The sequence below is a fragment of the Protopterus annectens genome, chromosome 9.part0, assembly GCF_019279795.1.
Source record: "Protopterus annectens isolate FY-2018-M chromosome 9.part0, PAN1.0, whole genome shotgun sequence".
Lineage (NCBI taxonomy): Eukaryota > Metazoa > Chordata > Ceratodontiformes > Protopteridae > Protopterus > Protopterus annectens.
The window spans coordinates 453,918,172-453,932,332 of record NC_056743.1 but is presented as its reverse complement, the minus strand read 5'-3'; the positions used below and the strand labels follow the sequence as shown (position 1 = coordinate 453,932,332).

At 36.9% G+C, this 14,161-nt stretch overlaps 1 protein-coding gene across 3 annotated transcripts in view; it reads right to left on the bottom strand.

Moving 5' to 3' along the window:
* The window catches only part of ANK1 (ankyrin 1), a 1,899,552-nt gene that overhangs the window by 491,636 nt on the left and 1,393,755 nt on the right, over positions 1 to 14,161 (bottom strand). For all 3 annotated transcript variants that reach the window (XM_044082993.1, XM_044082990.1, XM_044082992.1), the window contains one exon: positions 6,200 to 6,346. In XM_044082993.1, coding sequence (XP_043938928.1) covers positions 6,200 to 6,346 — 147 coding nt within the window. The remainder of the gene's footprint in view (positions 1 to 6,199; positions 6,347 to 14,161) is intronic.

The following is a 14,161-nucleotide window of genomic DNA, read 5'->3' as shown; positions in this document are numbered from 1 at the left end:
AGAAGGATTTAGTGTAGAAAGTCTAACACAGGTAATAGCACAGCATGATGGAACAATGAGTCCCCAAAGTAAGGAAAAAAAGGAGGAGCAGGATACACCTGAAGAGGAAATATGGCCATGGGAAAGAAAAATAGATTTAATTCTTCTTCTTCTTTTGGCTTTCCCAGTTAGGGGTCGCCACAGCGGATCATCGAAAAATAGATTTAATATGGTGCAATATTTATGCAAAGGAGAAAGCAAAATTAATCAATACAAAAAAGAGCAGCACCAGAGGTATTTGAACAGAAATACAGGTAAAAGCATCCAGATATGGAAAATTTTACAATATAAAAGAATAAGAAAACAAAAGGGGAAAGCAGAAAGGAGGATTAGTAATAGAGAATTTAAAGAAATCGAAACTGAGGTAATGGATTACCAGTGAAGTGAAGGACTTAGTGTGTAAAATATTAATCTGATAACACCACAGCAGGACAGAATAATGGATCCACAAATTAAGGAGAAAGCAGTGGAGTAAGAAACACCTGATCAGTTGCCATATGAAGATACAGTGGTGCCTTCAGTAGGAAGCTAGTATAAAAGTTCAGTTGGAGCAGTCATTGTTGTGGAGTGATAAGCCAGTGAGTTCTCATGTGAAACAGCAATGATGACACAGGCAGATGCTTTGGAACTTTCTGTAAAATGCCCACAGGAAATTGAGAACAAAGAACATGCCCTCAGTTTAGAAGAAAATTATCTAAAGGAAGAGTTGCTTGATTTAATAGAGATGGACAAACATATTAAGATCAATGAAATAAATAGACTACAGAAAGTCAGTAAGACACAAAATGTTAGAAGTTTGATAAAACAAATGAACACAATAACTACAATAACTAAGGCTGTTCATAGAAACTCATGCAATATAATAGAAGTAAATAGGATGCATTACTGTGCAACTAAATTAATAACAGATAAAGTTGTACCACAAAAACACAGAGCAGTAAGGGAATGGAAGGAGAGAAATCAAATGCTATCATGGAAGTATAGAATAGAGAAAACTATAAAGCAGTTAAGATAAGAAGTGTCACTGTTAGAAGAGTACAAAAGAAGGAACAGATCAACAAGAATACTTGGAAAGATAGATGTGATAAAAGCAACATGCAATATCAGAAGAGATCAGGACCTATTGTATACAATTACAAATAATAAACTAAAGATATCAGCACAGGCAGAAAATCTTAGAAGATATGCAAATAAATGCAAAGGAAAAGTACAAAATAAGCAATTTATTGATGACCCAAAAAAGTTTTATAAATAATTGTGAAACAAGGCAAAAGGAATTGAAACACCACCAAAAAAGAAGAAATAGAGTCATTTTGGAGAAATATCTATGAACATCCTGTGGAACATAACACAGATGCTGAATGGTTAGAAGAATTAAAAGAAAGAGTAAGAACTTTGTACAAGATATGAAATTGGATGAAATAATAGCTAGAAAAATTGAAACAAAATTAAGAAGCACTCCTAATTAGAAAACCCCAGGCCCAGACACATTACCTAACTTCTGGCTAAAAGTATTGACATCTTTACATGAAGATTTAGTAATGACCAAGACCTATTTATGTGCTCACTGTGAACAGCTGCCAACCTGGTTAACAACAGAAAAAACAATACTTCTCCTCCTTAAGAGTGAACATGCAAGCTATCCTAACAACTATAGACCAATAACTTGCCTTCCAATTATATATGAACTATACACTGGAATTGATGCCGATAGAATTTATAGTCATTTAGAAGAAAACTCAATCATGGTAATAGAACAAAGGGGTAACAAAAGAAAGTCATATGGAACAAAGGATCATTTGTTGTTAAATAAAATAATAATGGAGAACTGTAAAAAGGGGAAGAATTTAAGTATGGCATGGACAAACTACAAAAAAAGCATTTGACAGCATACCATATGCATGGATAAAAGAGTGCTTACAAATGTACAAGATACACCCAACACTGATCGATTACATTACAATGATCATGAAACAGTGGCAAACCACTTTGAAGTTAAGGCACGATAAAGGGCAAATTATTACTCCAGGGATAAAAAAAATCAAAGGTGATATTTCAGCGTGACTCTTTGTCACCACTACTCTTTTGTCTTGACATTAGCCCATTAAGCTGTCCAATTAACAGATTAGATCATGGCTATAATTTGATACCCAGAAAACAACAAAGTGTAAAGATTTCTCATCTTTTTGTGAATGATTTAAAACTATTTAGTTTGCTAGATGAGGAACTGAAAGCACAACTCCAAGTGGTCAAAACTTTCAAAAAAAATGTCATTTGGTCTTGATAAATATGAATATGCAACCTTTAAAGCAGAAACGCTGTAGCACCAGGAAAATGTCAGTTTGGGATAGGAATGTGATGTAAAAGAACTTGAGCAAGACGGAGTGCACAAATATCTGGGAATTGATGAAGGATCACCAATAAAACATGAACAAATGTGAATAAAACTTTGTAACGAAATGTTAGTAGACTAAGATTAAAAACAGCTTTGACATCTAGGAACAAAGTCAAGGCAATAAACCAATTTTCTCTTCCTGTCCTAACTTACAGTTTTGAAATAAATGACTGGCCATAAAAGGTACTGTATCAGTTGGACAGGAAAACAAGAAAAATGCTTCATGCTTATTAAATTATTTATAAAAATCAGTGTTTGCCAAGATTATATATTCCCTCGTCAGAAGGAGGTATGTGCCTCCTCGAAAATGATCACATGTATAGATATGCAATCATAGAGCTGCATACATATCTGCTGACCTCACAAGATCCAAATGTAGTAAAGGTTTTAAAACATGAGGAGAATACATCTAAGATGACTTTCCTGCTTAGTTTATCAGAAGCATGGCAGTGTCAAATGGGAATGGAAATCAAACCAAAAGTAGATAAAAAATCAAGCAGCAAGTGAATGTGCCAAAAAAAAAAATAAAGAATATAAGGTGAAGGACCAGATGAGAAGGCAAGAAATGTGGAAAATGCATAAATTTAGTTTAAATACAGAAAACTTTTGGAACAACCTCATGTTGATCAAGACCAAATAAAGGTGAATTTAAACTAAAAGACAAAAGGTTAACATTGGCAGCTCAGGATAGTAGACTATGTACATGCTGGTTCACAAAGTCCATTGAACATGTGGGAGAAACACACAAATGCAAGTTTTATGAAACAGAATTGGAAATAGTCATACATCTTGTTGCTGGTTGTGAAATACTAATGACAGAAGGACTGTATACTGAAATGCATAATAATGTGGCAAGACTGTTACAATGGGGATTGTGGAAACATTATGGTATTCAAATAGCTGACAAACACTGAAAACATAACCCGCAAAGTATTATAAAAAATTCTGAAGTTTATATCACATAGGATCACCCATTACCAACAATTCAAAAAAGAGATGCCAGAAAACAAGATATACTAGTCCAGGAAAAGAAAACAAAAGTGACACTGATCATTGAAATTGTTATTCCCAGTGACTACAGTGTCTGGAGTTCAGAGAGATGCAAATTCATAAAATACCAGGATTTACAGGCAGATATGAGGGCAATGTGGAAGAAGGATAGTCAGAAAGTTCCAATAGTTGTAAGAGCAACAGGTCTTATAGAAAAGAATTTACAGTCATACTTAGATACGTTACAGATGCATGTAACTCCATATGAATTGCAGAAGGAGTCAGTTTAGGGCACATTGTGGGTGCTGCAAAGAGCACTTGCTAAAATCAAAGACTGAAACAATACTAATTTCATGTATTTTAATTATATATATATATATATATATATATATATATATATATGTATATATATATATATAACATAGGAATGGGGTCAGTTCTCATCATAGTATTAGAAACCCAAAAGATTTGGAGAATTTAAACTAAAGGAAACAATTAAAGATGGGTCTGTTTTTCAGATATCTTATCCTTACTGTACAAAGTGTGGAGTTTCTTCCTTCAAGTCACCCATATTCTTGTGCGGGCAATCTAATTTGCTGGAGAAAAATTCCACTGGTCTCCTGGTCAAGTTCATCAGAAAAGAGACTAGGACCAGAGAAATAATAGTTCTGCTGAAGATCTGATGTGCAAATGCTTGTCCTTCTTTGGATAAAAACAGTGACACAGCATGTGCTCTTTATACCTTCAACCCTAAAAATTCCATCACTACAGGGTCCTTCCATGATTAGGTTCCCTAGAGCCATTCCCTAATGGCTTGTTCTCATCTGTATAAGTTGTGTGCATTGAAAGTCTGACAAAACCTATAAGGCGATCAGTTATGCTATGTTCCTAGGCATAAACTGTAGGTCATCATGCCTGTCAGGTTTGCCAATTTACCTCTTCATATTTAAATTTCTAAAACACGCTAGTAGGCCATATTCCAGAAAACTTGATGGTGGAGAAATAATTCTGATACAAATTTAGTTTCTGGAATGACCTTGTGATGCAGAGGCATAATCCCCTTATATGACCCATGTCAGACTTGTGGCATGAGTGCTGCATGGTCCTCAGGGGGAGAATGGGGGTCAGTGGCTGATTTTCGCTTGCCCATCCAGGTGGGAAGCAGGGAGGAGGCAGTCTAAAGGTCTGTTGGAATATGCAGCACACAAGCCCAGTCATCTCTGTGCTTTATGGAGTTTCAGACAACAACAGAAAAGCAGACCAAAAAGTTTGAAAAATATGAAAACTGCAAGAAAGGTGAACCAAATAGTTTAGACAGCAATAAAATCTATCTGGATTCTGTTTCTGAGAACCGATGAAAGAGAGAGAAATACAGAGTGAAGGCAGGAGGGAGAGGGGAGTGACTCTTCCTCCCAAAAATTAATCTTCTGATCTTGGCATAAATGGCATGACTGTTGAACAGAGAATCAAATGCTTCAGGACTCTAAGATAAGCTTTGCCAGGAGCTCCATCTGCTGGTCAAAAATAATTTTCTAGATGATTGCCCTGCTGATTGAAGTTCTGAAGAAAAGTTTATCCCTTTCTTATGCTGTTAACATTGTAACTGGCACAAGAATACATAAAAAGAACTGGTCATTTACTTTTTCCTCCATGAAGAGAAAACAAGAACTTCCAGTCCTTCCTCCCCAAAAAAAGAAAAATGCATCACCTCTTGTTACAAAATGCAAAACCTTAATAGAGTTAATTAAAAATCCCTTTACTAGAGCAACAGTTACTTCAGCTGCTTTCTCCAAAAATTATCTTATTTAAGATGTATGTGAAGCTGCAATATGTACTATAATTCACAAAGCTGCAAATGTTGGATCTATAAGAATGTCAAACTGGATTTGGAATGACAGTCTTGAATGTTATGCTATCAACATTGTCCATCACCCAAAGTTCTTGCCAGGGATAGCATGCTACTTGGGATTATGTCAGTTGTTAATATGATTTGCTTTTTAAACCATAATTAAATAGGTACAGTAATAAAAACAAAACAAAAAAGTGCAGACCAAGGGATAAATACTCCGTTGCTAAAAATATAGAAATAACTGAAATAATGTAACAGGTAAGCAACAGATGAACCAGGCAGAAGCCAAGCAGAGAGATACAGCTGCTATAACAACGAGGCACAATCACCAATTCTTCCAGTAAACAAAATACTCCAAAAGGAAAATGCAGGCATCAAGGCAGGAAAAACACAGTCACAAAGTCCTCCAGTAGTAAAAAAAATCCAAACACTGAAAGGATTATGTTAGACATGTGATAATACCACTACTGTTATTTAAGATACTAATATTTTTATGTGTTTTTAAATACTTGAAAAAGCACAGGTGCTAGTGTGAATGTGCTTGTATGTTCTGAATATTATTTATTAAAGTTTTTGTTCTGCATGTTTCCTGGTTGCAGTTTGGAGTTTTAAACTGTTTGCTGCCATAAGGTAAAGTAATATTCTGTAGGGAGCTGTAAGATCTGGTTGTATATTGTGACATATTAGAACTGTATGTGCACAATTATAAACCACCGTGGTGACTGGGCTGAAACTGACAGTATTACTGTACGGCTGGTACAGTGGAACTAAAACATCACCGTCACTATTAAACTTTTTATCGTTTGGAACTTACACTATTTATAAATTTAGTGGATCTTTGCAGAATATGTGTAATGTGTTCTAGATATACTTGCTGGTTAGTGTTGCTATAAAGGTCTTTTTTTAAGAAGGAAAAACATGCTTACCATTTACTATAGATGGCGACAAATTAGAGTCCCTGTCTGAGTACCGCTTTTCTCCTTTGACAACGAGATTATGACTTCCTGAGCTCTCCACTATGTTTACAATGTCACGTCTGTCGATATTGTTCAAAGCTGTATACAGACATTCCACTAAAAGGCAATAAACAGACATCGTAATGAACTGCAATGATTTTGTAAACATTCTTATATTAATACATTTATATTAATACATTTAGTACAATAATACAATATTCTTTGCTGATAGAACACTTTTTATTGAAAATTAGTAATAACTTTTCAGTGGAAAAAAGAACATGCTTGTATTTTATATTAATTTGAAACAGAATTATTTAGATGCTAACAACTGCCCACTTTTCAGTAGGAAAACAGAGGAAATAAAACACAACTCATGTTTATAAAATGCAGCAGGCAATTTGTTATATTTAATGAAAATATTTATTTTTTTTAGCAAAAATTAGCATTTTATGTTAGAACATAAAGTTATACTCCCTGTCAATAACTTCAAGGATGAAAATACACGCTATATTAAGGAACTTACTATACAAAAAAAGGAAGAATGCATCACTATAGACAGCCATACACCTTTTAAAGCAAAAATGTTATCAATTTTATAAATCCAGCAAGTCTACTCAAACAGTCTCTATGTTTAAATCTTTAAATCCAGTGAAAGACTCTCCACATAAGATCAAACATTTTAGATGCAGCTCTGAATTGTAATGCTAATTTGTAGGCCATACTGTCAGCTACAAAAGTGCACAGTAATAGAACCAGGTGCTATAGAGATACAACAACAACCTAAATTCCTACATTGGAAGGGATTAAGATAACATGTGGACACACCATATTCAAAGCTGTTCATTACATATTCAAATACTTGCATTTATATTCTGATTGAAGTACAATTTTGATCCATTCCATTAAAGTTGGCCTGCCTTTTGCTGATTTAAGTCCAAAACAGTATTTTTAAGAGTAGAATGTTAACTGCAGAATTATCTTCTAGGAAATATGCAAATTACAACCTTTCTTAAAGAGTATTGTAATTAATAAGGCCAAACCTGAGTAACATGAGTGGAAGATGAAAAGAGTCTCTGAAATTGCCCTGTAGTTGGACACAAGAGAGGTATGCATGATGTAGCCATTGTCTTACATTATAGAAAACACCGCCAGCCTGCTAACTCTGCAAACAGATTGACAGTTTTATTTCTTTTTCCCCATTATCAGTCTGATCTGAAGAAGTTTGTAACGCAGTCATCAAAATTTCTCTTGCAAGTTGGTATTAATAATGTTTTCATAAAAACGTCACTCATTTAAACTCAAGACCTTTTTCTATTTTACTTATATCTGCACTTTGTCATTCATTCTCAAAGATGGCTGTATGCGACAGATGGCCTTTCTAGGTGTGCAACACTGTGCCTAACCATAGTACCTGTAAATATGAACTTTGTTAAAATTTCCCATAGACAAACAACCTATTGCTGGTAGATGAGAGTTGCATGACGCCTCATCATCCAAGCTATGAGTCAGTTACAAGAAGTAACATTGTGGCTAAATCTTAAAATAATCCTTAGGGAAGCATCATAATGTACACTGAGATAGAATTGCTAAATTTACGGATTATTTCACTCTCTCACCCTAGTCATATGCTTTCAGATTAGAAGGACTGCACTGCCATTGCATGTAGGACCACTGAAGGCCACAGTCCAAGCCAAATGTCCATTTCCTCTGGTTTCCAGTTATTTTATTATTAGGCCAGTTTTTTATAGAATTCTCTATCTCAACGGCTTTGTGAGTACCCCACACTTGCTGGCTTTAGGGATTCATTAAAAATGTACTTATCTGATTTGGCATATAATGATTATAGCTGATGTTTTATGACTTTACTGCTACTGTTGCTTTTGTTGTTTATTTTGCATTGTAATGGTGCTTTGAATTTAACGCACTGTTGCTTTTGTTGTTTATTTTGCATTGTAATGGTGCTTTGAATTTAACGCACTTTAAATGACTTAGTGGTTATAGCTCAGATTCTCAAGCAGTGTGTTTAGGTAAAAATTTAGGAGGGGGGATTTAGGGCTAGTAATAATGGTTAAAGGTTTTAACTTACAGACACAAAGTACAATGTTTTTTTCTCACCCTTGGGAAGCATACCAAAGCTTAAAAATGTCCCTAGGAGGTCAAATTACCTACAAACCTAACCCAGGACTAGACACTACCCTACTCTCCAACAATCACAACTCTAACCTAATAATCATTCACATAAGTATTCGTAGCATCTCTAACAAACTTGCCAATCTACATGCATTTGTATTCCAACACTCCCCAGACATACTTGCCATAACTGAAACCTGACTAAAATCCAGTATCCTAAATGAGGAAATCCTTCTCCCAGGGTACAATATCTTAAGACTAGACAGAACAGGAAAAAAAGGAGGTGGAGTAGCAATTTTATTTAAGAATACACTCAACCTCCAACCCCTACAACTGTCACTGCCACAATTCCAAAGTGCAGAAACCTTGGGCTCCATACTAACTATAAACAACACAGAGAGAATTAACATTCTCTGCAGTAACAATTCCACAGTAATTTAAGAAAGCCTCCAGTGGATCTCAAACAACTTTCCACAAGAGACCATTATACTAGGTGATCTAAATACAAACTGGTCAACCTGTAATTCCAACAACCCCACCTAACACATTAACCTTTTCGGATTTACCCAACTTATCCAGCAGCCCAGTAAAACAGATAAAATCTCTCATAAACGATCTATACTTGATTGGATACTAGTAAACTACCCCAAACCCAACTATACATCAGGTTACCTTCCAGATATCCTCAGAGACCACCACCCCATCTTTCTCCTAAGGAAACGTGCCACCTTTCCAAAACCCATAACATATAGACAAGTTAGAGATGAACGTAACCTCAATCCCCAAGAACTAAACGACATACTTACATTATGTAACTGGAAACCACTTTTTCCCCTAGGAATAGATCAAGCGGTTGATTACTTTAATAACACATTTATCAATATCCTCAATACTATTGCACCCATTAGGAAAATTAGGACAAAAACAAAGTCTGCTCCATGGCTTACCAGGGATATTAGAGCCTTACTAAAAGCTCAAAATAAAGCCTGGAAACAATGGAAAAAAGACAATTCCCCTCAAAACAGGCAGAAATACCAACTACTCAGGAATCAGGCCAAAAAACAAACAAATCTGGATAAGCAGAACTATTTCTTAGGACTACAAAATAAACACTCAAAACACCCCCAAAAATGTTGGCATGCCATCAACTCCCTCTTAAAACCAGGTAAAATAACCACCCCCTCTTCTACCCTCTCTAAAAACAACACTGACATAGCATCCCAATTTAATCATCACTTTATAGACTCCATCCAATCACTGTCTAAAACACTACCCTCTAATTTATCAATAACCCCATCAAGTAACCAAACATACCCTCCTTTACTCTCTCTCTCTCTCTCATTCCCACCTCCACCATTAAAAAACTGCTCCAAAAACTTAAACCTACTACCCTCGCAGCTGACAATATACCTGCACACTTCCTAAAACTAGCCGCTAACTCCTTATCCTACCCCATTTCTATCCTTATCAACCAGTCTATCCAGGAAGCCTATGTTCCCCAGCTCTGGAAAGTTTCTCATATTATTCCCCTTCACAAAGGAGGCAACTCCTATGACTTCTCCAACTACTGCCCCATCGTCATTCATGGGTGGGCAAACTTTTTGATTCGTGGGCCACATTGAGTTCTAACATTTGACAAAGGGGCCGGAACAGGAGCAGATAGATGGCATGCTTTGAAAACATCACCTCATTGGGGGAAAAATACACATCTGCTACAGCTGTACTTTCAAGTAATGTGACCTCCTCTTGACTTGACAGCCGAACAGTATGCATATTTATACCTGTGCAAATTGTTTTGCTATTAAATCACTAGGAGGTCTCATTACTTGCAATTACATCTACATTTGGGAGTCATAACTAGCTCAACATGCAGTCTGAGTTATTGCAATGCATCTTTCAGTGTTATGATTAAAAATGTGTTTAAACTGAAGACTTAAATTTCTTTATTTCAATGTGTAATTTTTCAGATCTTGATTGTTTAATGGGTTATATAAAAATGCAATAATTCAAATTAAGGTATTTGCTTCCTCCCTCTTCTTCAATCTCACTACAGAAATCCCTGACATTCACTTTAATAAACAGGACTTGATTTCTCATCATATGCTGTTCCATTACTGTGACAGAAAAGTAATCCATAACCACATAAATAAAAAAAAAAAAAAATTTAAATCTCATAAATGTACAGCATATTTCACTTTATTTGAACTGCATTACACTAGACATGCCTGGAGAACTTTTCATAAACATGCTGTATAACTATAGCTGTCAGGGGACAGATTTGGGGTCTGTGCATTTAATGTACATTTGCATCTGGACTGGAGTACAATGCAGTTGTACAAATGAAAGGAAAACTACAGTAGTATACTTTAAAGAACCAACATGAGCAGGAAGGAAATGTCCAAAGTTGAAAGAAAGACATTTCTTGTGGGAAGGGGCTGATAAAGAATGGGAGGCTGAGTATGTGATGAATATTAAGCAAGCAAAGCAACCAAACTATAGTGCAGTTCAGTGTGACAACCCAACTGTTGGGAACACACTAAAAGTACAAATATTCAATGGAGTGCCTAGTGATGTGGAGAGAATGCACATTTTACTTATTTTAAGCAGTCAGATCATTTCTTTTTTTGAAGGATAAGGCAAGAGAATAGATAATGAAGCAGATCGCTCACACACACACACACACACACACACACACACACACACACACACACTCTTCACCTTTCAAATCTGCATTCACTAATTTCACTCACTTTCTCTCTCCGATCGCATACACACACACACACACACACACACACACACACACACACTTCACCCTTCAAACCTGCATTCACTCACTTTCTCTCTCCGATCGCATACACACACACACACACTTCACCTTTCAAACCTGCATTCACTCACTTTCTGTCTCCGATCGCATACACACACACACACACACACACACACACACACACACACACACACACACACACCTTTCAAACCTGCATTCACTCACTTTCTCTCTCCGATCGCATACACACACACACACACACACACACACACACCTTTCAAACCTGCATTCACTCACTTTCTCTCTCCGATCGCATACACACACACACACACACACACACACACACACACACACACACACACCTTTCAAACCTGCATTCACTCACTTTCTCTCTCCGATCGCATACACACACACACACACACACCTTTCAAACCTGCATTCACTCAATTTTCCTCTCCGATCGCTCACACACACACACACACTCTTCACCTTTCAAACCTGCATTCACTCACTTTCTCTCTCCGATCACACACACACACACACACACACACACACACACACACACACACACACACACACACACACACACACACACACATTTGTTACCTTAAAGAAAACTTCAAAGCAAGCTGTGCAGCAACTCCCATTCTGCCTGGAAAACTCTGCAGTTTTATGGTGTAAAAGTCCGTTGAGCTTAAATCCAAAACGGCGGGCAGTCCCATTATTCAAACCGACGTGCTCCCGCATGTCCCTTGATCTTAATTCCGACAGGCTGACGGAGCTGACGTCATCGCGCATGTGATGACGTCAGCTCCAAAACCACGAAAAATGAAAAAGTCTAATTCGGGACGGTTGGGAGGTGGCGGGCCGAATCAAAACGTTTAACGGGCTGCATGTGGCCCCCGGGCCATAGTTTGCCCATGCCGACGACTATCCCCTCTTTCTAAACTTCTTTGAGAAATGTATTCACACACAAATCATGCAATTCTTTACTACGCATAACCTTCTTTCCCCACACAACATGGTTTCCGTCCTCACCATAGTACAACCACTGCCCTCCTCTCTTTTACTCACCAAGTCAACCAATACAGAAACGAAAACAACCTTGTTTCTGCTATATTCCTAGACCTATCAAAAGCATTTGATAAGGTCTCACACCAAATACTCTTACATTCACTAGCCGCCCTATCCTTTGCTCCTGCCACTATTGACTGTTTCACAAACTTCCTCTCCAACAGACAACAGTCAGTTCTATGGCAAGGGGTTTTATCTTCCCAACTTCCAACATCCATAGGTGTACCACAGGGCTCTACCCTGAGTCCACTTCTTTTCTCTAACTTCACAAACAACCTTACTTCTGTTACCCAGCAGGCCTCACTCATACAGTATAGAGATGACTCAATACTTATCTGCACATCCCCATGCCATACCTATTATCTCACTATTCTACCTCTCGCACTCTTAGGTCTTCTAACAAGTCTCTCCTTACTATTACTAGAGCAAACAACACAGCAGGAAGGGCACTATTATCCCACACCACAGCAACGGCATGGAACAGCCTCCCTTCTTCTATTACTTCTGCATCTTCTACCCAAACCTTCAAATGCTTACTCAAACTCCATCTTACTAAAAACTGGATATATCCATGTATAACATATTGCCAAACTCTTCGCTTTTTCATTATCTTGACTATCTGATGCTTGTTAACCTGACAATCAATTAACACTAGGGTATTTGTAATTATACATTTCTAGTCTACTGCATATTTAATGTATTCACTGACATATGAAAAATGTCAACTTGTTTATTGTCCTTCAGATTTTAATTACTGTTGCTAAACTGTGGAGATTTTTCTCCCCAGGCCCTCAAGGAGATAACAATATTAGAGAATTTGTACATTTGCTTATCTGGGCTCCTGTACTCTTAATGTTCTCCCTGATATAATGCATGAATGCGTTTGCTTGTCTTTAGTCTCATGATGGTTAAGTATTGTTACTAAACTGTGGAGCTTTTCTCCCCAGGCCTCCGCTGTAAATGGGCCTCTGTCCAGTCAGACTATCCCAGATAACAAATGTAAAATAATAAAAATAAATAAATAAGCTGTTAGCAAGCTATTAGTTAAGTATACCACATTTTGCCGGTTGTTCCACATCATGAGACTAGTGTTCTATATTTTGGAGATGGAACTTTGACAGCTTTGATTGCATGCAATAATAAAAGTGGTGTTAGGTAACAGAAATCACTTGAAGTTATGGGAGGTAATGAATTAATAAAGAATAGGAAAAGTTCGGTTACTAAAGTCAGTGTATTCTAGGAGTATAAAAAGATGCTTAGACATAGTACTTGGCACAAGAAAGGGATGTCCACTGAAGAGCGCAGTTTTTCATTAGTAATGAATGTGATGGTTCAAAGAAACAGATGAAATGAGGTTAGAGGAGAGATGCAGTTACGTCGCCACTGGCAATGTCTTTCACACACAATTTAGTTTTGTTAGGCAAGGATAAAGTACAGATTAAAGAATTGTGTCAGGAACAGAGGAAATTTTGCATCTTTTTCAATAAATATGCATAAGAGAAAAAGGGCCAGGAGCACAGGAAAGGATGGGGTATTCATTTTAAATAAGGAGAGAGAAAATGACTTGACATTTAGTTTGGAAGACGGGACAAAGTTAAACAGCAATGGGAAGAAGAATGGTTTGAAAAACTAAAGGAGGTCAGTCAATTTTGAACTATTTATTTGACTTACTTATTTAGTTTTTGTTTAACAGGATAGTCCCCTTTGCATGATACCCATTTTCAGTGGAAGCCGGGGAGTAAAACTCCATAGCAGTAAGCATGACAAAAATTAATGTGTTACAATTCAACTGACCCAGGGAACTACAGGCCCATAAGCTTAGCCAGTTTTATCTGCAAGGCCATGGAGAGATTTTCATGGACCTGATCAATAATGACATAGGAAATCTCCAAGAACTAGATGAGACCCAATTTGGCTTTGTCAAAGGGAGGTCTTGCCTGCTCATTCTGGGGACTTCT